Here is a 25,351-nt window from a genome sequence, read left to right as displayed (position 1 = left end):
ATATATTCCTCTCAGGTTGTTGGACTGAGGCTTCAGTATCTCATCATGCGAGCTTATCCACAGGGAAGCTCACAACATGGCAGCTGGTTTTCCTCGGAGTGCGTGCTCAAGAGAGAAGTCAGATTCTTTTGTAACTTAATCTCAGAAGTGATATCCCATCCCTTTTGTCACTTGGTCCAGCCCACACGCAAAGGAAGAGGGCTACTGCACAAGAGTGATACGGGGATCATTGGGGCGCCATCTTAGAATCGGCCTATCAGAGAGGGCCACTGCCCTGGACAAATGGCGGGAGTACAGGAAAACATGAATAAATATATTATTTGCCAACTTGCCACTCAGTGTGAAGTGCCTAAGCTAACTGACTCAGCGTGGCGTGCCTAGGGAATGGGTGGAAATCTAAGACCTTAAGAAATCTGAGGAAAAGCAGAAAGAGAAAGTCAAAGGCAGACTGTTAAATGACATCAAAATCGTTATCCAAGGAAAATATAAGAAGGTAAATTCTGTATTAGGTAGATTTTTTTTGGCTGCTCTGGATTTTATGTTTATGTAAAATGGATGTGGTTTTGAATTTCTGACTCAACAGATACAATCTAAATATTAAAGCAATCCAGCCACTCAAAGAACCAACCATGAAGTCTGAAATACCAATGTTTTCAGGGTATCAGGATTAGCAACCTCTACCTTCTTAAATTCTATGAACTGATATACTGTACTTTCTCTGGGATAAGTTCTTCCATTAAGCTAATATGATTCTGCCTCTTGGAACCCTGAAGACCGTGGTGTACTCCATTCCAGGATATGACAGTGACACTCTTTAAGTAGGATTCTCTACCAGTTTCAACAGAATTGACCACATAGGGGATTTCCCTGGTGGTCCAGTGGCTAAGACTCCACGCTCCTAATGCAGGGGGCCTGGGTTCGATCCCTGGGGTCAGGGAACTAGATCCCATATGCTGCAACTAAGACCCGACACAGCCAAATAAATAAATAAATACTTAAAAAAAAAAAAAAAAAAAAAGAACTGACCACATATCTTGAAACCTTAACTGGTTGGTCATCAAGATGGCCGTTGTCCCTCTCTATCAACTCTTCTCCCCCATCAAAGACTCTAGGGTTGCCCTGGGGAGGTAACTAGTGGCAGTGCTCCAGCCTACTTAGCAATTTTATTACGGGCATCCTTTCTCTACCGTAACTTACATCAAGGCTCTAAGGAAATTGAGTGTCTTAAGGAAGGAACATTTTCTTAGAGAAAAGCTAAAGGCTCTTGTGAGACTAGGTGGCCTAAGTGAAGCTACTGACAAACACAAGCTGAATGGAATGTAAATTCTCCCTATAGAATTTGGCAAGAATTTGGGAAGTGTGACCTAAAAATTACAGAAGCCTTTCTCTTGAAAGACAGAGTCCCTTTAGGCTTCTTCCTCACAAGGGTGGCCAAGCACTGACCATACTGGCTGACTCCCAAATGGGGTTCTTTACTAGAAGCAGTCAAAAAATTTTTGGTATTTTATGTTTTATACCTTTCATTATTATAGGGCAAGGGTTAGCCAACTATGGCCTGAAGGCCAAACCCAGGCTGCCACTTGTTTCTATCAATAAAGTTTTAGTGGAACACAGCCATGCCCATTTGTTTCTGAATTGTCCATGGCCACAATGGCGATGCTAAGCAGCTACAATGAAAACAACGCCATAAGTTAAACAGAGGAGACACGATACCCATGAGGAAACTGGACCAGGAAGCTTTTTGCAAGGCTCGTGCTCTTTCCTCTAAACTCAAGTGTGGAGGGACACAAAGAGTAACTCGCACTCTCCTACCCCCCAGCCTGCATGATTGAGATTTAGAAATGCACAAGTTCGCCTCAGCACTCTTACGGAAGATTTCCCATCTTTGGCCCAGGCAACTGAAAGTCTTAGCCCATGTTGATGCAGGATGCTAGAACGAACATGCTCATCTTCCCCCCGGGGTACAATGCTGATGCCAGGGCATGTAAGGCCAAATGGTTCACTTTATAGATCTAAAATCTGCTCTAATAAAATCTGCTCTAATAAAAATATGAATTCTTATCTCAGTGTGTTCTTTGGTTCTTCTTGGATGAAGGTCAAATGATTAGAGAAAAAAAGATGGAACGAGCACATCAGGGAAGTTCTATTGCACATTCCAGATGCTTCTCAAATAAAGCCACTAACAAGTTCTATTGCACATTCTCAGGTTCTTTTTTGTGGTAAAACTTAAGAAAGTCCTTTTATATGCTCCTTAAAAAAAAAGGCTTCTATCAAGGCATTCTTTTGAGAGAATCTGTTAGTAGTGAGAGACACTCACTACCTCCATGTCAACAAACAATACACACACTGCTCTGCATTTTTACTATCACAATCCTCAATGTATACTTTTTAATGCTTAGTCCAAAGCTAATTACAAAATGGGTCTGACTGATTTGCAAATTGTTGCTATCCATTTAAAACTATGTCACATTTAAGACTCAATGATTAAAAGGGAGAGCGGTGTGTCTCTTACACGGTACAGTTTGTGATTAAGTCACTGAATTCTCTGAACCCTCTGACCTCGTTAAGCAGCCTCTAGGCCCTCATTTCCCTCACTTCGCAGATGGAAGTGGGGAGTTCCAGGGAGGCAGGTAGTGGAGGATGTGACGGAATGACAGAATATCTCAACCACAATTCCACAGAAAAGGTAAATGGTGCAGAGGGAGATGTAACTGCTAGCACGGATGCATCCCACTATGCAGGGCAGCCTCCTTCCCACGTTAAGACAGGACCACTCACACTGGAGAGCATGCAATGTCTTCATTTAGATGGCACTAACGGATGGGCTGCTTACGAATACTGACCGCATCATTATCAGGGCCTTTTCTTGAATGCTTTAGCTAACATTGAATGTTAAACTAGAAACTGGGGAAAATATGAATCTGAAACATGCTTGACTACAAGCCCAGAAAACCATGATACCAGGTAAAGAACTCTGGACTAACATAAAGCTGAGAACTCGGAGACTCTTGACAGGTGGAGCGTTCGTCTATCTTCATCTCTACAACCAAATGACGACATCCCCCACTGGCAAATTACCCGTGTTTGGGCCTCTCCACTTGTTCATTCAACAAATATTTATTGAGTACCCACAGGGTGTCAAGCACAATTTGGGATGGGGTAGGGGTGAAGGAAGGAATCAAAGACTAAATCAGTATGACTGCTATACTTCAGGAGCACAGTTTGACATTCTAGCTGGATTTTAAAAAATATGAATAAATAAATACACTACAATTCTATGAACCCACAGGAGAAACATGGATTATTAACTCATTCAATAAATATTTATTGAGTGCCTACTATGTGCCAGATAACTGTTCTAAGCCCTGGGGATACAGGAATGAACAAGACGGACAAAAATGCCTGCCTTTGGGCTTCCCTGGTGGCGCAGTGGTTGAGAGTCCGCCTGCCGATGCAGGGGACACGGGTTCATGCCCCGGTCCGGGAAGATCCCACATGCCGCGGAGCAGCTGGGCCTGTGAACCATGGCCGCTGAGCCTGCGCGTCCGGAGCCTGTGCTCCGCAACGGGAGAGGCCACAACAGTGAGAGGCCCGCATACCGCAAAAAAAAAAAAAAAAAAAAAAAAAGCCTGCCTTAGCCACCATGGAAGACAGTATGGAGATTCCTCAAAAAATTAACAATAGAAGTACCATATGATCCAGCTATCTCACTTCTATTTACCCAAAGAATACGAAAAGAATACAAAAAGATATATGCACCCTTATGTTCATCACAGCATTATTTACAATAGCCAAGAAAGACAAGGAAACAACCATCAATGGATGAATGGAGAAAGAAGATGTGGTGTATATATATACAATGGAATACTACTCAGCCATAAAAAAGGGCAAAATCTTGCCATTTGCAACAACATGGATGGATCTTGAGGGTATTATGCTAAGTGAAATAAGTCAGATGGCGAAAGACCATATGATTTTACTCTTATGTGGAATATAACAAACAAAATAATAAATTTTAAAAATGCCTGTCTTCATAAGGCTTAGAGTCTGATGATATAATAGATATGGAGAGAAAAATCCATTAGAGATAGTATAAAGATAAATAAACATACATTCTTTAGAAGAAAGGCAGTCCAGAAACCTGAGTTGCTTTTATTATTTTTGCAATACATCTAATAGATCACAACTCAATTATTTTGAGCACAGATTATAGGTTATTTATTTATGCAGTTTTAAAAGTCTAAATAAATTCTGTGGAAGTGGAGCAGGCTTTAAGTATAGTGTTACTGCCACCCTCAAAATAGCCCATCCGTTGGCCTTGAATTTAAAAATATGGTTCACTTCAAAATACATCAAATACAACATATACAGCTGCCATCTGTCCTGTAGTCATAGTGGGAGTCCCTTTCATTCACAAGCAAAGCCAGTGGAGGGGGGGAGGGACTCGAGATGGAGAGAGGATAAATTCCATTTGTGCTATTAAGAAAAAAAGTAGAACAGTGAACCCAGTGGTTGAAAAGTGAAGATAAAAAGAAGAAAACAGTAATCTTGCTATAGAAACCAGAGAATTATGTTCTTGCTCTCCCCCCACTTTTTTTTTTTTTTTGCTTTCACACTGTACAAACTCTAGCACCCCGAACAACTCACTCTCCTGCTATTTCCAGCACTTTAAAGAAACTTTTCAGCATTTCTGTTTGACACATTTTTTTTCAACAGGGAGGTGAAGACAATAAGTAAACAGGTAGTGAAGGGCTATTTAGAGAGCTGGTCAGTCACAGTAATAATAAAGGGAAAAACCCCACCAGAACAGAACATCTATCCTATGCACGGCAGCCACAGACGGCACATGACCTCTGACAAACAGTTTTCAGAGTAATTTTAATGCTACTCTGGATTTAACTTGACTAACTGGTAGCAATTGAGCACATCTTTTTTTTCCTTTCTTGTTCTTTTTTTGTGGCAGCAGTTACCTAAAACGCTACAATAACAGCATCAGAAGTAGAATGGTGGAAGATTGGTTTTCCATTGTGCTGCTGAACTGGCATAATGCCCACTTTAAAAGCAATTCGCTGCTCATCACTGAAATCTGGCAGACACGACACTAAATGCCTTGAGGAAAAAAAAAAGGGACTTGAGAAGGGGGAACCCACTCCAACCACCACGCAAAGGGGGAAAAAAGAGCACCACAGATGATGAATATGGGGAAGAGAAAATTGCCAAATAAAAAGTTGAGCATGGCATGCAGACTCCCAACAGGCTGTACTTAATTTGCTGGAAGAAGATTTTGTCTGCAGGTCTGCATTAGGAATAGCAGAACAAAACAAAAGCAAAATATATATTTATGTCTGTCTATTGTTCCGATGAAGCAAAAACCTAGTGAGTTCCATCAATCATTTGTCAAACATGTCTTCCCCGTTTTATTTACCACCAAATATAATGAGTAAATATGTGATAATAAAACTCTTCTTTTTACATGGACATACACAATTTTGCCTCCTGCTAAATACAGGTAATGATTTGGGAAGCTTTCAAAATGTCTTTTTACTGTCAATAAAACTAATTCTATTCCCATTTTCATGTGGGAAAAAAAGGCTTTACAAATGAAAATTCAAATTAAAATTCTGATTATAGTGTAGTGTGACAACACCTGTATTTATAATTTTACTGTCAGCTAGCTTGTAGTGTTTAACAATAGCTCGAAGTAGAAAAGTAATTGGAATTTGTCTGTAACATGCCAGGTGACGGCATCGGGAGCTTTGCTACGCTACAGCAAAATTTGGTTTGATGGCAAAATAACCTCACGAGGTTTCTACACATAAAAGGTTATCAGGGCTGGAGGGGGGAAGGTATCCCAGGTATGGGACCCCTTCCTGAATCTGAAGAATCTGAGAGTTTGCATCTGATGAGTAAAGACCATCATGACCCTGGCATGTGCTCCTGGTCTGCTGTCTCTCCTGCAGCCTTGCAAATGGTGCTGATGCAGTTTGATTTCTAGAGTTCCTCCAGAAAAACAAAGATCAGATAAACAAACAACAACTGAAACCCTGTTGTTTCTAAAACAAACTGATGACTTCATTTAGCTATGAACTTGGCAGAAGCAGGTGGGATGGGGGATCCACCAGCTGATGGGAAGCATACGCGGGGACTGAAAGTACCAAGGAGGAGCAGGGCAAGGCCCTCTCAGACGACAAGGAACAGAATGCTTTCCATTTCTCAAAGGCTGCACAGCCAGGAGCGCTACAGATATTTATTGTATTCATTCACTTTCAATAACCACAGATAAATATAGGTACCCACACAGATGCTTAAGATTTGCTATTTAACAAAAGATTAAGAGAAAACTTACACATCCCACTTACACTTTTACTGAAGCAATATGGAGAAAAAAAATTATTTAAAGCAGTGTTCTGCTGTCAACTCGAATCTTTCAGAACTCATAAACACACGCTAATCTCCACACACACCTTGCCTTACTCTAGTCTACAAGTGAAAAGCCCATCTTTTTCATTATCCTAAAGATGAAAAAAAAAAAAAGAAGCCACATACAAAAGAAAAACAGAATGACAGTGATGTTTTAGTTTACACTAGATATGGCAACACACACAAACTGTCAAAACTATGGAATGAAAAAAGCTGTTATCAAGCAACTGTCAAGAGAGTCCTCTGAGATTTGGAAATCTTGTGTTTATTGTAACTACTGCACATTACACAAAGAAAGAAACAGCCCTCTCCTTGCTCTTGCTGCTAAATATCATGCAAGAGAACATAGGCTTCTCCCTTAGTAGTTAGATTAATTTTTTTTCCACGTGTGTAATTCTGTGCTTGACAGAGCTGCTCCCCTCCTCCTAGCTTTTCTAACAATGTGGCCAAAGTTCAGAGAGAAACCCGAGGTTACATCAAACATTATTTCATTTCGAAAACCATCACTGTCTCATTTCATGTTGTTAACTGGTTGTCTGTCTATAAGAGTGGAATCTGTTAACATCAAAATGCATAGTCTTCACCTGAATGATTTTCCTGACTTAGAGTTCTACAAAGAGAAGCGTATAGTTGAAAAGGCACAGACACTTACCATAAAATGATTTTAATTCATTACTCTCTCTTTCCATCTCCCTATCAATGCATACCTCGAGAAACCCAAATCCCTAAAGGAAAATTACCATCTAATAAGGGGGAAATATGGGAAAATACAGGGTCCAAATCTCTTCCACAATGCGTGGATATTAGTGATTTGTAGGTCATTTCCCCAACTCAAACTCAACGGGCAAAATTCCCCTTGTAATTGAAGTCAGTACATTTTATTATCCTTGCCAATGAGGCCTTTCTACCTGAACACCAAGGCAGCATCACTCAGTCTGACTCTTAATTCCTGCTCTGAGGCCACGTGCAGAGCAGAGCCTCATCACTAAGAGCAGCAGATTAATGTGAGTGAAAGCACTCTCCAGGTGTTTCCATTTTTATTTTTCATGTTCCCTTTAGATGCAGAATACTCGCCTCCTGACATTCCTCAGGATGGAGAAAAACTGGACAGCAGAACCTTTACTATAAGTGTAATTGCCTGGATTCAGATGAACCATGGGTCAAGTCAAATCGCAAAATAGGTTATTGCAGAAAAAAAAAATGTTAGCAACAAACAGGCTGACATATAGAACAACAGCCATAACTCTGGACCAAAGAGAGTCCATTGAATTTACTTCTGCACATCTTCCTGGCATCCTTCCCTTCTTGGAGAGCTAATGAGAACATGGGGACATTACTGATGCACGTGTTGGCCATCTCGGTGGTGACATACAAGAAGTCAACGTGTCTTGAGTGGATCTTGGCTCTAAATATGTTATGATGGTTGCCCAATGCTTAGAACATACTTATTTTAGGTTTCAGTGACCTGGTATGACTCAGTAACAGAAAAGGTCAGTCAAATTTTAACCTGAGGTAAAAATGGTTTAACAGTGATGTCAGTTTTATAAAAATGAACATGACTGGCTAGTAAAGAAAATCTGAATTCTTCTAAAGCTCTTATGTAATCTTTTATGATTTTTAAAGTATCCCTCAATTATTAATAAAGGGAAAAAGAGGAATACTGACATGTTTTATCACTTGCATTCTCTAGTACTATTTTAGGGTAAGTGGCCAATTTACATCCTTTTCATGCAATGAAAATCAAGTTTTATGCAATTATCTTAATACCAACCAGTTCTCTGCTAATAATATTTTATTTGAGGTAGATAGTGAAGAATTTTTTCCCTTAGTCTAGTGACATTTTGGCAAGTTTTATGTGGAAAAAAGAGCTATAAGTTGGTGAAGTTATGGCAATTGGTCCATTAAGGAAGTTTGGGAACATGTGCAACAAAGTTGGGGACAGTGCTTTTAGTTATTCACATGATTTACAAACCATTAGTATTGTGCACATAAGTAGTTAAGTTTAAAATGTGCTCTACAGCTAGACTGTTTGGGTTTGAATCCTGACTCTGCCATCAACTTGCTATGTTACCTTGAGCAGGTTTCTTAACATCTTTGTACTTCCATCTTCTCATCTGTAACATAGGGATAACAGTAGTGCCTACTTCATAAGTTTGTTCCGGGAATTAAGTTAAAACACAGAACACGCTTACCACAGTATCTGGGGCTCAGTGTATTCAATAAATGTTAACTATTATTGTTACTATTTGCATACTTAGTACTATACTATACTTTGAATTATGGGTCTCATCTAAAATCTAATCAAAAAGGAAAGAAGACGCAGAAAGAACTACTTCCCATCGTATCTGACCCACGTGGAATATGAGCTAAGAGGGCACACAAAGACCTCTGCCAACCTCCTCTATTCCATATTTTGAGGCCTTTGGATTTCGTGAATGTTCAAATGGTAGTACAGATTTAAGTGGAAATATCTTTCTTAACTGTAATAAAGAACAAAGAAGGAAGCTTTGTTTACAAATATGTATCTATCTATATCTATATATCTATCTATATCTATCTATCTATGGCCGTGCCACGCGGCTTGTGGGTTCTTAGTTCCCCGACCAGGGATTGAATGCGGGCCACAGCAGTGACAACACAGAATCCTATCCACTGGACCACCAGGGAATTTCCCAAATATTTATATTTTGAATTCTTAGAACATAAATATGGACAAAATTCAAACTGCACAAAAAGGCATGCAATGAAAACTCCCAAATTTCTGGTTAAAGGTGGCACACTAAATACATATATTTAGCTCCATGAACTCCTAAATCTCCACTAAAATTACAGTAAGGGATTTTTTTACAGGCATAATCAACTCCAAGGAAGAGGAAAACAGGAATGGAGGTGCCGAAAGCAAAAGTCAGAAAACAGAAGGACAAGAGGCAATTTACTTAACAGATCTTAGAAGGCAGAATTCTAGGCAGGCAGTAGGGAGAGTTGAAAAGGAACCTGGTTCATTCCACAGAACTCCCAAGGGCTTGTGAACTGGTGTCCCAAGATTATCTCTAGAAGAACAGTTGAAGGGTGCCCTTAGAAAATTGGCTGAAGTAGGTTTCAGAAACAGGCCCCAGATATCCACCTTCATTCTGGCAGAAGGCTTATTCTCTAGTGAGGGTCTCTGAAATGAAGGGGACAATGGGCCTATACTGGATGTTGAGACCCTGAGTTCCCTTTCCTCCCAGATGCTGGCAGCCAGCCTCATCCCTCCCCTCCCACCCCTGCCCAACGTAGGAGACTGGAAAAGTCTACTCTGGGGAATCGACCAGCCCACGAGAAAAAACACTCCAGTTACTGACATATTTCATCCGTGAAACAAGAACACTTGGGGAAGAAGGAAAAGTTCTTAGAAATTGAAAGCATAATAGCAGAAAGAAAAAACTTAACTGGAAATGATGAGGAGGTAATCAAAGAAGAAATTCAAGAAAATTTCCCAGAACTGGAGGGCTTGCCTTTTCAGATGGAAAGTGCCCAGCAGCAGGAGTGAAAACTGCTCGAGACCAAGACACACCATCGTGAATGTGGCCATGACTAGGCGCACGGGAGATGCTACAAGTTTCTAAACAGGAACCAGCGATTTAAGAAGGTCACATAGAAAGGATTAGGAATCTAAAAGGCTTTCAAAAAAGACAGAAGAATAATGTTTCCAAAATTGTGAAGGAAACTGAGTTCCAGCCTAGAATTCTCTAACTATTGATTCGGTATGGGGCAGATTAAGAACATTTTAAGACAAGCAAGGTCTCAACACTTTATCTGCCATGGACGCTTTCTCAGAAGCTACTGGAAGAGATACTTACTCTACCTCTCCCCAAAAGAGGAGCAGTTACCAGAATGTAGGACACGAGCACTCTGAAATAAGTGCTAAGTGAAGGCGATGCCCAGATGAGGGTAAGGGGAGCGCCCCAGGATAACAGCTGTGCATCAGGCCATGACAGCCATCGGCCCAGAATACCGGGTATGTTTGAACTGGATTAAGAGCAGGTTTAGATAACCAGGAGAAGGTCTGGTATGTATAAATACTGACTGCTGAGCTGTCAGAATCCTGATAACTGCCTTGTGAGCGTGGGGTGGGGGAGGGAGCAGGAGGCGGCGTGTGTGGTGGGGGTGGGAGCTGTCCACTGTAGGAAGCGACCAGATACTGCACTCTGTGCCAGCTGTTCAGAGATAAGGAGGAAACACTAGCAGCGGCAGCAGGATGAGTTACGAGTGGCTGCTTTTGACGTCTGGGGAAGGGGAACGCTATGGGAAAAGGGACTGCTTTTGGTAAGTAGCCAAACTGAATTTTTGATATGAGAAATTATGTGCATTTTTAACGGACGAGATTCAAGAACCAACCAACCAACAAAAAGTCTCCCATCCACCCCAGGCCCCTTCTCAGAAGCAATCATTTTTGCCCCTGTCTGTGCCTGTCCAGGAATTTTGGGAAGCTTTATTAATGTGTCACAGTGGCAGGAAACCCTTGGCTGTCTGGAACTCTTAGGGTAGCCGAGTTTGCTGAGAAGGCTGAAGTTGATCACGTGAATTATGGGAACTTTTAAAGGAAACTTTTGTAAAGTTTCTCAAATTCAGGATGCTGACCTCTTTCTTGAAAACTGTTGAACCCTGTTTCCCGTGAGGACCTGGAATGGCAGCGGTCCATATAGAGGCTGACAACAGCGGTGCTGGAACTTGCTTTCTTGGAACACATCCCAATTTCAGCTTGCTTTTGGGCCAGATCACTTCCCCAAAATGGCCTAGTGATGCTTTTTTGGCTGTGTAACTCGCTAGGGCAAGGCTTCTTAAGTACTTTCATACCAACGACCTCTTTGGCAGTCTACTAAATAAACCCCGCCTCAGAATGTTTTCAAATAGGTTTAATAACACACATAGGATTACAAAGGAACGCAATTACACTGAAATACATTTATCAAAATATTTAAAGAACATATTTATGGTAAGTAGTGTATGTACTTTCTTATTAACATTAACAACAAGATCTAATGCTGTAATGACTGCAATTTCAAAGCAATGATGAGTATAAAATTATATTTTAGGTGTCTGCAGCAACTGTAACGTCATCTGAAAATATCCCTGACTTCTGTTGGTGACAACATCATAGATCCTGCTACTGATACCACTGTAGTTTGAGGTCTCCATGCATAATTGAAAGGAAGGCTAAATTTTTTTTTCCCATTCAGGTTCACAGACCCCCTCATTCTAGAGCAACTGTTCTTAAAGTGTGGGCCAGGTACTCCTGGGGGCTGGGGTGACTTGAGCCCCTTTCAGGGGTCCTTGAGGTCAAAATTTTTTCAAAATTATACTCAGACCTTATTTGTGTTTTTCACTCTCACTCTGAGTCTACGGTGGGGTTTCCAGCGGCTCCATGATGTATGGCGCTGCCATGGACTGAATGCAGAAGTATATATTTGAAATCAGCTGTCTTCTGTTAAGCCAGATATTAAATAGATTTGCCAACATCCAAAATGCTGCTCTTTTCTCACAATTTTGTTTTGGGTGGGGGGATATAGTTATTTTCATAAAATAGGTTTCTGTGTTGACATACTTGAGTTTATTATTGTTATTTTAGAGTGACTTTAGGGCCCTCAATACTTTTTAAGCATGTAAAGGAGTCCCCAGACCCCAAGTCTGAAAACCGCTGTTCTACAGCAAGGGAACACAGCTGCCTTTCTATAAAATCAGTGACCCAAAGACCGAGGCTGCTTTCATCATGCCCAGAAGATCATCATTGTGTTTACTTCTCCTGGTGGCCTTTGACTTGACAAAATACTATCTAGGGTCTCCTCAGCATTTAGCACAATGGCCCCAGACCTTCCTCAGCAGCTCACCCACCCACGTCCATCTCACTAGCCCTAACTTAGGATTTCTTAACTTGCTGACATTGTGGTTAATTCTCTGCTGTGAGGGCCATCCTGTGTCTATTGTAGGATGTTCACCAGCATCCCTGGCCTCTACCCAGTAGATGCCAGTAGCACCCTTCCCCGGAGTTGTGACAATCAAACATGTCTCCAGATTTTGCCAAACATCCCCTGGAAGGCAAAAATCATCCCTGGTTTGGAACCACTGTCCTGAGTGCACTCACGAAGGATAACCACCCCTCTGTTAGACAGGCTCACTCTTCACATGTGTCCAATAAATACCAAGACTCCTCCTCAGGGTGAGAATTCTTCCTGTCATTCAACTGTTAAGTGGCTATTTTTCTTAAAAAAAAAAAAAAAGAAATACCCACTTTCCTAGGTGGGTGGGGATTTAACGGGAAAAAAGGAAAGATGAACGATGATGAACAGTGAGCTACTCAAGAGAATATGGGGCTGGGAAAAATAATTCAAACCCTGAATTCATGACATCTTTGCTCTGAAATGGGCTGAGAACTAGAGGCGTCCCCAAGAACAGGAAACAGCAGCCTAGCTGGGGTGCGCCTGGGTCTGGTGAGGAAAACGGGACATGTAGCTTTGCTTTGGGTCAGTGGCTCCCAGGGAGGACTCCTGACTGAGGAGATCATGGAGAAGCCAGTTCGGAATGATCAGAGGGGAGAGCCTGCCTTTCTATTTGGTGGATGAACATACTTCAGGTGAATGGAAGAGGCTGGAGAGGGAGCAGGCTACTGCAGGCTCTACATTCTTTGGAGATCTTCAGAAAAAGGGAAGACCCTCCACATGTGTCAGGACAGAGGCCAAGATAGGCCTCAACTCGGAAGGCTCGGATCCAGGTATAAAACTTGTAAGAAGTTTCTCGTTATGATTACAGATTCCACCAGATCCATGAGCAGACCTCACCCATATCTTCCTCAGGCCAAGTCCAAGTTTCTTTGTCTAGGGTCCCTTCTCTAATATTCAAGCCAGAACTGGGTGATGGAAGCAAAAATGATGAGGAACTGAGAACCCTGTCAACTATGCCAGCTAAGTGTCAACAGACAGGCTAACTGTTGTTGAAAGGAAAGTGGGACTAACCCTGGAAGCCTACTTGTTTTTATAGACGCCTTGGTTTCTCAGGAAAGACTGAGAGACTGACAGAAAGTCCCTCTAAGTCAGGAGAGAAAGGGACCGAGCTGTTGTGCAAGACAGGAGCCAAGATGCACGTGGGGAGTAGGCCAGGTGGCCACCTAGCCTCTGGGCCAGCTGCCTTTCTGGCCTTGGGGTCTGAGAGTCTCTGGATCCTCATAACAAATTCCCCTTTCAGTCCAGTATGGTTCCTGATAGAGAACTCTACTAAAACTCGAGGGACAGCGGTGGTCCAACAAGAGCAGGTGCTCAGAAAGAGATGAGAGAGCCAAGGGGATAGAGGGAAGCAGAAAGGAAAGCATCTGGGCTGGGCTATGGACATGCACCCCCAGTTCATGGACTTGCCACAGAGCTTTGCAAGCAGAAGGGAGGGTCCTTTCCAAAGTCAGAAAATTCACCACCATCAGAAGTCTTGCTGGAGACCTGATACCAGCTCATAATATTCTCTAAGTTCTTCTGAATATTTTATCTTCAGCACACTTTCAGGTTCTAGTAACTTTAAAAATTATATCCTGAGTATTGCCTACATGATAGATTTCCTTTTTTCATGAAATCCCTCCAACTCTCTTTCAAATCCTGAATAATACCTTGGTCCATGTATTAGAGTAGCGAGGTAACGCTAAGGGCGCGGTGAACATACTACAGTGAACCTGTCACCACTGCTGTATCTCACTGGAGATAATAAAACCACCAATCTGAATATACTCTGGTAGAAGCTGAGAGCATTTTGCGCATCAAGCCACACCTTTTCACAGTTTTGATGAGCAGCAGATAAAGACAGGCACTCTGGTTTCACTCCCCCGAGGCCCACAAGCACGACAGTCTGGGCTTAAGTGTCCTGTGCATTATGGGGTGTACTGAATTGTAGAAGGGAGGGTTCAGAGCAGATGGAGACTCTCTTCCCAGCTGTGGGGCATCACACAGTGGAGAGGGTGCCACACTGAGCTCTGATGACCAGAAAAGGCACATGTTGAAGTCACAGGATGGCTACGATGGTCATGAACCTCTTGGGCTAATCTATGCATACGGGGGTTTGCGTGCCTGTGGCACCCCAAATGCTCGTGTTCTATTACCTATGGGGAGAAATGAAGGACATTTCTCTTTTATTTTCAAAAATCTAAAACAAAGACCTTAATATTTACTGTTTGGGTGGACAATGGCTGCACCTTGCTTGGTCTGAGTTTCAGATGCTGCACGTGTGGCTGGAATGTCAAGGGGTCTCTTCTCTTGTCTTCGTCTGTCTCATCCTGTTCCACAGGCAAGGGCTTGACAGAAGGGCCCTTACAGGCTGGTCCGCTTTCCCCACAGTGGGACACAGTCAAGTTTCTGTTTGCCCAGTTAAGTGGCTTTAACTCAAACTAGTTTTAACTAAATGAAACCTCTCAAAATGGTCTTTTAAAAGATTCTTGGGAAAAAAGGCCTGGATTGAAGATACCATACCCATATTTAAAAAAGTTTCTCATCCTTCTCCACTTAAGAATTTATCTTTTGTGTTTGTTCCATAGGATACATTACACAGGGGGAGCATACTCATGCTCTTTCAGATGACCTACATATCTATAATTAAATATATAAGGTCAGAGATTTTGGTTAAAAAAAAATGCTCGAGTATGAAGTCAAAAAAGTTCAGGGAGCCCTGTTCCCAGCATAGAAGCGCATGGCATTCTGGTTCAACTCCTCCCTGCAGGGATGAACTCTGTTGTGAGAGCCTTCCCGGGGGGCGGGCTGCCTGCTTTCTCATCTGTGACTTCACACCATTCTAGTGTTCCCCTCTTCATCACCAGCACACTAGGCTTGATGCTTGGAGGAAAAATGCAGTCCCACACCAAAAGAACTTAGCAAGACAATGGATTATTCTTCTTACGGCAAACACTTAATTTTTTAAACGTGGTACTTAACTCTTTTTAGTAATTTCATTTTTTTTACATAGTAAAGTCCAGTTTATTTAGAATGGATGTGGGGAACCAGGTATTTTGGTTACCTCAACATGATGGTTAATGAAAGGTAATAAAGGATGGTAGACCGACTGTTAAAATGTTAATACAATAGCACATATTAATAACAAATTATATTCTATAAGTCTCCTTTACATCACATCCCATCATTATGAACACACACCAATATGGCACAGTGAACACTTCTAGTTAGAACTTTGTGAATAGTTGGATTTTTATATAAAATGAGATTACTAGTGCTAAGTCTAAAGGTAGGATTTTAAATTAATGGGGAAAGGAACTAAAAAAAAAATAGGGGAAAAGGTAAATATAACAGAAGACAGGTAAAGGTACTGTTAAGGGTAAATAGTTGAGGTTTAAGTTCAAGTTATTGAAGGTTTTATTCCTCAGAGAGAAAAGCTGGATACTGGCCACCTGAGTGAGGGAGCCCCAAGAGGGATGCTTGTGACCTGGGGTGGAGCTTGGTGAAGAGGGTCTCCGCTAACCACCCCAACACACAGCTGTTGGTGTCCATATCGACAACACGTTTCTAGTGCAGAGCTGCGAATATCAGCCCTCCAGGCTGTGATTCTATACATAGATTTATATCTGTGCAGAAAATAGCTTGAGAATGACATGAACAGCAAAATCCAATTTCTTAATGAGACTGCCCCTCAAATGATCTGCATATGAATCTATCCAGATAGCTATGTATGAAGATGCTGGAAGGATGCCCACAGAACCAGTGAGGTAACCTCAGGGAGGGGAATGGGGGTGGAGCAGAGGATGGGGGACCATTATTCGCTCTATACACTTCTCTACTGTTGGGATCTTTTACCACAAAAATACATTCATGTAGCACTTGTAACTTAAAAAAAATTATATCTAGTCTTCTTAGATGAGAAAACAAAAGAAAGATGTCCTGTGAAAGTTCTTAAAGAACTGGAGCCCATCACCCACTGTTACCTCGGATTCAACCCAAAAGAGCTGCTCTCTATGAAAACAAAAATAAAAAAGGTCACTCCATTAATCATGACATTTAGAGTAACAAGAAAGGACTCACCTTTCTTATTTTCTAGCATATAAAAATCCAACACCAAAATGTTATTAAATCGAGTTAGTACTATCAGTAAAAAATATGCTCTATTTCCCATTATTTATGAAGCCCTATCCTTTTCTTTCTTACCAATTACATTCCCTAATATTTCATTTCCAAAATATATAAACTGTTTTCAATCAGCAGATTTCTTTATTACAGCGTGCAGCATGCTTGTTACTGCCTCTTTTCTATATTGAATCCTTGATTGGACAAGCATTTTGAATTTAACACGGACTATGATTGCACATATCAAGCAAATTAAAGCTGCCAATCTCTTTTTGGAGACAATCCTTCACCTACACTACCGCTGAGGAGCACCCTAAGTGTATTTGCTTAGGAAAAACGGGGCAGGAGTGAAGAAATGATTGCTGCCAGACTTGCCACGTGATCTAGCCCCTCTTCCAAACACTCACTCAAGATTACTGCTATGCCTTTAAAACGTATTTTGTAACCCTGATTTCAAAGCCATCCAAGTAACTTTTATAACATTAAGCATTCTTCATAATCTTAAAAAGAAAAAAATTACTTGATAAACCTGAAGGGTAAAAAAGTACAGCAGACAAGAGAGGCGGGTGCATTTGCTTTTGGAGAACAGGGGTGGGGCGGCAGCAGTGGTGTTTTTCCTGTTTCCCTCTCTAGAAAACGAGACTATACCTCCAGTACATTTAGAGCAGTTGTCTGCTGAGGAACACGAAGAGACTTTCCATTAAGTTGCACTAGGAAGAAACGATGTTTCATTACCAGGCAAGGTTAGCACCCAAGGTTTACAGTCCAGTAAGTCAAACTGAAATGCTTTCCCAAACTTGAAGAACAATGCAATCCTGTGGTTAAAGCAGTTACTAGTTTTTCAAATGAGAACTATGTGGAGTAAATATTTTACAATAATAAATTTTAGAACATTACTTAAATTATTAAGACTTCAATCAGACATTACTAAATATGGGGCTTTTGCAGTCTTATAAGCTACGTTAGATAGTTTCAGAAACTTTATTTGAACTGTCAACTGAGGGGAGGGTATTGCAGAAAGAGCAAAGAGGACTCTTCTGTGATATCTTTGTTTCTCCTAAGAACCAGGAACCCTTTTTTTCAATCTAATTTTTAATTTTTATTAAAAAATTTTTTTGGCTGCATTGGGTCTTCGTTGCTGTGCACAGGGCTTTCTCTAGTTGTGGTGAGCAGGGGCTACTCTTTGTTGCGGTGCACGGGCTTCTCACTGCAGTGGCTTCTCCTGTTGCGGAGCACGGGCTCTAGGAGCACAGGCTTCAGTAGTTGTGGCACGCGGGCCCCAGAGCATGGGCTTCAGTAGTTGCAGCGTGTGGGCTCAATAATTGCGGTGCACAGGCTCTAGAGCGCAGGCTCAGTAGTTGTGGCACAGGGGCTTAGTTGCCCCACAGCATGTGGGATCTTCCCGGACCAGATATCGAACCCGTGTTCCCTGCATTGGCAGGCGGGTTCTTAACCACTGCGCCACCAGGGAAGTCCAGAACCAGGAATTCTTAAGGAGAGGGTTCCAGATTCAACTTTGGAAATGATGAAAAAAACTGCAGAAACATACAGGAGAAAAAGAAAACTGTCCTGGAACCAGTCTTCATGCAATTTTTAATGAAGGGATTTGGTCGGCAGCTCACCTATCCTTTTCCCCATAAATTGTCAAAGTACAGACTAATGTCCATGACATAGTTGAACTCTTTTTGAGCTCAGCAACAGAACCTGGCTTCCTGACTTGCCGGGAAGCAGATGATGGGAGGGAGTGGGAGCGCTGAGGTCAGGGACTGGTATCATTTCATTCATTCATTCACTGTCAGGCTCACAAAGAACATCCACCATCAGACATGGCTGGGCTCTGCCCTCAGCTATACAAGGATGAAAACAACAGTACCCAGCCCTGGCTCCAAGGAACTCAGTTTAATGGCTGGGCTCTGCCCTCAGCTATACAAGGATGAAAACAACAGTACCCAGCCCTGGCTCCAAGGAACTCAGTTTAGTGGAAGAGAGGTGCAAGGGAAGAAGCAGATGTGACAAAACCTCCAAAGTGCTATGTGAGGAGGCGAGCACCTAACTCCACCCAGAGGGCCAGAGGAAGTTTCCACAAAAGGAGCCATGTTTGAGCTGGGGAAGCATGATTACAGCTGGAGTGGAGAGACTGAGGGAAAATCAGAAGTTTAACTTTGGAAAGAAAACATATTGATCTTCCATTTACCAAGCTTGCCTTGACATCAGCATATGTTAATGTTTTCCAGTAATGGGCAGGCTTTTAGTTTATGTACTTTTGTGTATACAATTCTAGTACAAACAGCTTCTGTACACAGTGTACACTGATACCAAAGTGTCTGATATCCAGACAGATTGGTCGATGGGGGCACATACCCTCTACTGAGAATTTGAAGGAATTGAACTCTTCTTTCCCTAGAGCAACCTAATACGGAGGACACATTACCAGGTTACCTAGGTTCATTCAATTACTCCAATCGATACACTGATGGCCTTAGCAGTAATTTTGGAGATGGTGGTGGTAACAGATGTTTCCAGCACAACAGCATAGAACTTAATTTAGAAGCAGAAAGGTCTGTTACCATCCACATGGGAATCACCCCAAGACTGAGTATCTGCAACAGGTGAAATAACAAGAATGATGCATAGAAGCAGCGTCAGGAGAGCCTGCACTCTGTGTGGCACAGAGCAGGCACCTGGCCTAGGAAAGCTTCAATGTTATGCTCTTTTATTGATGTATTAACCGCCGAGGGTATTATGATACTTTAACCATAGCCTCTTCCCCCTTGTCATCTGTGAGGAATTACAGAATTACTCAGGGTGAACATGACTGGAAAAAAGTACCTTTCAAAATGCACAATATTAATAGTCCATAAATTAAAGTTACAGATTTCATAAGACTGTGCTGTGAAAAGCCTGAAGGATTTATTTGGTGACCACTACCTAACTTCAACACTTCTTGTGTGCCTATTACGTGCAAGGCAATAAGCTAGTATGACATACAAATGCCAGGATGACATTTTATCAATATGTAATTCAAGAACTTTAGAATATATATAAGAACATCAGAACTCAGGCAGAAAATGGTTCTTTAGTTGTTTGTTATTAAAATGTGAGCCCTAATAACTATAATTGATTTTGTGAACTTCCTGGTGTATCCAAATCTTTACATACAGTCAACTTATCAACAAGTATGAAGTGGCAAATAACTATTTCAATTCTGGGGGTAGGATTCATTATCACAAGACATTTTAGTAGCTGAAGCTCTGTAAACTGGTAGATCTGCAGTAAAATGTACTCAGAAGGTTTGTTCTTCTGTCTAGCTGCTGATGTTCAATATTTTTAAAACTTTAAATGCCTTTGGGTGGGGCATGCACTCCCTAGTTCCCACCAATCAACACCTCCCTGGATCAGGCACCCTGACATTTGATCCTTGAAGGGGTTTGACTTTACAACCTCTGCATTAGATCATAATGCAGAAGGAACTTGATTCAATTAGCAACCAGGGCACACCCCAAGAGGAACAGCAGCACAAACTCCTTCAAACATCAAATCTTTTAGGTTATGAGAGTTTCAGTGATTTGAAAATAGTTCTGTACTGCCAAGAAATGACTGGCACGGAGTTATTAGGTTGGAGGAAAAATTAGGTATAACCTATTTCTAAATGGTTCCAGGTGGGATTTTGCTGACATAATACACTAGCTTTCTTTTCTTTTTAAGGGATTTTTGAAAAGGTTCTACAGATTCCTTATATGATTACAAATAAGAGTTCTGTATTATTATAGGCTTATCACTGTAAATCAAGCAAGTTGCACTTACTGGATTTCAGCTATGTAAGACAGAATCTTATTTAGTCTACATACTAACCATATGAAGGACAGGCATTATTGAAGCATTACTAAGTTATTCCTCATTCTGCAACATCTCTTTGAGGAACTTTGGAAAACTCACAGCACGGCAATCTGTTGGAGAGTTAACAGAGACACAACAATGGGAACCCACGTTTTCTGAGCCCCAAGCCTATGGGTTCTCCACCAGCTGTAACCCCTAGAAGAGGGGTTTGACAAAGATGAGACAAAAGAGTCTTTTCAGAGCATCACTTCCAACCCTGTATGACTGGTCTGAACCAGGGTTGGGACAAGGCAGTTCTTTTTCCACCACCATGAATGAGAATAGGACATGTCATTTAGTTTCTTGGCATATGAATATGCAGATATCTTGTTGGGGTCCTCTGGGTTGAGAATTTGTTATTTCAAAAGTAATCTTTTCAACTGAATGCCTCCCACCTGAAACATTTCATTCAAATATTTGTTATTTTTCAAGCCTTTCTATATGCATGCTTGGGGTCAATTTTTAATACAAAATGATTATTTTAAATATGCACAGATTCTACAATTCCTTAATGAAACACACAATTCAAGAGCTAAGATGACTCTGGAAGTCATTACTTTTTCATCGAAGAGGACAGGTTGGTTTTATATGATTGAACAGTGAAGAGAATAAATAAATAGGAATTGTTCTTATCTAGCAGTGAGATTTCATGAAGTCACCATTACAGATATTCAAAATTAAAACTATTAACAGCAGAGACGAAAACTCTTGTAGACTTGTAAAATAATTATACCCATCTAACAAGCCATGTTATAAGTTTCAAATAGAGAACCACTCCACATTAGCAATAAGTGCAAAGGCGGCGTATACGTGAACTGCTGTATTCATTTACAGCATATTAAACAAGGAGATGAAAGAGTGAAGGGCTGGAGAGTATGGCCGTTGAGTCCTACAGCTTTGGCTTGAAGAGCTGGACGTGCCATTTACCAGGTAAGCTACTCAATCTCTCCTAGCCTCAGCTTCCTCTCCTCTAATAACGATATTGTATGGCGTATTTGAAAATTGCTAGGAGCATGGATCTTAAGAGTTCTCATCACAAGAAAAAAAAATTATAACCATGTGAGGTGATGGATGTTAACTAAACTTACTGTGGTAATCACTTCACAATATATACATATATTAAATCATTATGTGGTATACCTTAAACTTATACAATGCTATTTGTCAATTTTATCTCAACAAAACTGGGAAAATCATAGTACAGATCTGAGAGTTTTGTTTTTCGTCAGGTTGAATGACATGCACAGAAAGCACTTACTGTGATACCTAGTGTACACTCAATAAAATATTAGCTATTCATTCCATACCTATTTATAATAAAAATTTGAGCTGTTCTATAATCAAAATAAATTTGCCCAAGTTAATATGGTACCTGTTTAAAGGTATTTACAATCATAATCATTATTGCACTATATTGTAATTAGGCACAAATGGTAAACTGTTGGTACTGTTGATGGTAATTAGTACACAAACTTTTTTTTCTAGTTTTTCTCTTCTTTGTTCTTGATCTAACATGTGATCAATATTATTATCAGCTGTTTCCCCTCATTTACTAGTTGTGTGATTTTGACCATATCATCTATCCTCTATAACACTTCCTTTTCCTCTCTGTGAAATGGTAATAATAAGACCCATTTCGTAGTTAAAATTAAACACAGTAAAATATAGTAAAGTACAAAAAGTAAATATAATATATATAAAGATGTAGTAAAAACGTAAAGATAACATACATAGAGAGACATAACAGAGTGCCTGACACATAAGTAATCAATAAATGACAGCTGTCAGTGGGTGGTGGCATTATAGTTTGTCCTGACAAACAATATAATGTTCTTCCTCTATGGAACCTCATGGCCATATTCTCAAGGACTAAGTCGCGGAACAAGCTTTGAGAGGCGTGAAGGTAGGAAAGGCTTTTAGAACAGTGGTTTTCAAACATGGCTGCACGCTGGCATTAAAGTATACTGATGCCTGGGTGCCACCCACAGAGTCTGATTTAAATGGTCTGGGGGGTGGCCTGGGCACTGGGATTTTTTTTAAGCTCCCAGGATAGGGTTTATTGGGCATTTGAGGCAGCTTTTCATCTTTCTGGCATGGTCAAAACACTGGGGTTTCTTTTCCCAGCTGGTTTCCCCACCATCATCTGCAAGTGGAGGCTGGGTCCCCTCAGAGCGCCCACTCACACGTCTGGTCCACCAGCACGAGATGCATTGTCCAGCAGAGAATTATCAACAGCAGTAATAGGAATGTAGCTGTCCTTTAAGAGTCTGTATTAAGCTTTTAAATTTAGTACTTGTGAAGAATCGATACAAGGAACTTTCTAGTAGGCTCAACTCGACTTGAATCTATTTACAGTGTATCAACTGTCTAATAGCTACTGAATATTTGAAGGTAGAGGTGCTACAGAGATGGCAGTCATTAGATTAGGAGTTGAAAGCTGCCAAGCTACCAGATAAATCTAGCTGGACACTTTGTTTGGACAGCACAGTGCTTCAAAAGTTTTTGAAACTGAAGGCCTTTAGGGAAGGCCTGGTGTGCTAAGCTAATGTTACATTTTATCCCAAAAGACTTCAAAGGATTTTTAGCTCAGGGAGTTTGTTTTTCAGCAAGGTATTCTGGCAGCAATGCAGAGAACGAATCAAACGGTTAGATGCAGTGCAGCCCACTAGAAATACAATGTAAGCTACATATGTCATTTAAAATTTTCTAGTAGCCATATTAAAAAAAAAACTAAAATAAAACTGGTGAGATAAATTTTATGAATATGTTTCATTTAAGCTAATACATCAAAATATTATTTCATTGTATAATCAATACAAGATTATTAATGAGGTGGGGTTTTTTTGCGGTATGCGGGCCTCTCACTGTTGTGGCCTCTTCCATTGCGGAGCACAGGCTCCGGACGCGCAGGCTCAGTGGCCACGGCTCACGGGCCCAGCTGCTCTGAGGCCTGTGGGATCTTCCTGGACCGGGGCACGAACCTGTGTCCCCTGCATCGGCAGGCGGACTCTCAACCACTGTGCCACCAGGGAAGCCCCAATGAGGTGTATTTTTTGACACTTATAACACATCTCCATTTAAACTAGCCACATTTCAAGTGCTCAATGGCCACATGCGGCTAGTGGCTACTGTGTTGGACAAAACAGGTCTAGGAGCAGAAAGACCAATAAGATTTGTCTAGGGCTGGGTGCAGCGGGGGTGAAATAGGTGAAAGGGATTAAGAAACCTCCAATACGACCTCCAGTTATAAAATAAATAAGCCACGGGGATGTAATGTACAGCATAAGGAATATGGTCAATAATATTGTAATAACTTTGTATGGGGACAAAGGACTTACCATGATCATTTCATAATGTATGAAAATGTCAAATCACTATGTAGTACACATGAAACTAACATACTATTGTACATCAACTATATTTCAATTGAAAAAAATTTTTGATAAAATTTTAAAAAATATATTTGTCTAGGAATCCTGTTTAGAGGCCTGCCTGAACGAAGGCACAGAAAGTGCAAATGGGCTGGGGGGAGCTGCAGGATGCATTTAGAGGCAGAATCAGTTTACAAATCTTGGAGGTGGACTGGCTGCGGAGGGAGGAGGAGAGAAGCGTCTGCAGGATGATTTCTTTTTTTAAGTCATCTTTTAAAAAAAAATTATTTATTTTTGGCTGTGTTGGGTCTTCATTGCTGCACGTGGGCTTCCTCTAGTTGCGGCGAGCGGGGGCTACTCGTCGTTGCAGTGTGTGGGCTTCTCATTGCGGTGGCTTCTCCTGTTGCGGAGCACGGGCTCTAGGCACTTGGGCTTCAGTAGTGGTGGCGCACGGGCTTAGTTACTCCGCAGCATGTGGGATCTTCCCGGTCCAGGGATCGAACCCGTGTTCCCTGCATTGATAGGTGGATTCTTAACCACTGTGCCATGAGGGAAGTCCCTGTAGGACAACTGCTGGCTTGGGTGACAGGGTGGATGGTGAGTGCCACTGACTGGGGAAGGGAGGGCAAAGATACGGCTCATGGGGAAAGAGGAACACAATGGCTTCAGTTTTGGACATGTTGATTTTTTTAAATTGAAATACAGTTGACGTACAACATTATGTTAGTTTCAGGTGTACTACATACTGATTTGACGTTTGCATACATTATGATCCGCGAGCTAAGTCTAGAAACCATCTGACATGTTGATTTTTGAGAGATGTTCCTGGGACACTTGAATGTATCCAGAGATCATTAGGTATGCGAGTCTAAAGTCACTCTGAAACAGGACCAGACTGGTAGAGAGCCAGAGCTGTCCTTGGTGTGGCGGGTCGAGATGAGATCATCCATGCAGAATGTGCAGAGTCAGAAGAGAATTGAGGGAAAACTGGAGAAACCTATGTCTTCAAGGACACCTTCCCTTTTCGCCAGTTATAAAAGTAAGACATTGCCTGCCAGGAAAATGACTGCTAATATTTCAGTGCATTTCTTATCAGCCCTTTTCTAAACTCAAGTGCATGAACGTATGTGTGTGTCACCGTGGGTAAGAGTGTACTGACTGCACAGATCTGAAGCCCGTTTTCTTACTTCATACATACTGGAACATTTCCTTGTATATTATACATTTTCTGGCAAAGTGAGTTTCAATGGTTATACAATATTCTATGATACAAAGGAGACACAAAATTTCAAATTACAGTAATATAGAGATTAACATCTCTATATGTGAAGTGTGGTCTACATTTTTGATTACATAAGGAGAAATAATTTTAAGAGTGGGAAACAATCGGGGTGGAGAGGTCAACTGTAAAATAAAGGCTGGAAAGATTCCACTGGGTTTGGTAACCAGGAAGTCACTGAGGACCATGGGGTGAGGAATGGAGCTGGTAGTTGACTGAAAGCTAGGGAAGTGAAGAGCATGTATACAGCTATCTTACAAGAATCTTCAAAGTCAAGGAGAAGCGGGGGAGGGAGTAACTAGAGGGGGATATGAGATTTAGGAAAA

At 41.3% G+C, this 25,351-nt stretch overlaps 1 protein-coding gene across 3 annotated transcripts in view; it reads right to left on the bottom strand.

The window, feature by feature from the left end:
* POLA1 (DNA polymerase alpha 1, catalytic subunit) overlaps positions 1–25,351 on the bottom strand; it is a 305,604-nt gene that overhangs the window by 9,112 nt on the left and 271,141 nt on the right. Inside the window, exon 37 of one of the 3 annotated variants that reach the window (XM_033415097.2) lies at positions 3,407–4,476. The exons of the other annotated variants lie outside the window; for them this stretch is intronic. Coding sequence (XP_033270988.1) covers positions 4,412–4,476 — 65 coding nt within the window. The 3' untranslated portion in view covers positions 3,407–4,411. Of the gene's footprint in view, positions 1–3,406; positions 4,477–25,351 lie in introns of those variants that run through there. 3 annotated transcript variants of the gene reach the window in all.

The sequence above is a fragment of the Orcinus orca genome, chromosome X (genome assembly GCF_937001465.1).
Source record: "Orcinus orca chromosome X, mOrcOrc1.1, whole genome shotgun sequence".
Taxonomy (NCBI): Eukaryota; Metazoa; Chordata; class Mammalia; order Artiodactyla; family Delphinidae; genus Orcinus; species Orcinus orca.
The sequence above is the reverse complement of the archived record's forward strand: the minus strand, read 5'-3'. Positions and strand labels throughout refer to the sequence as shown.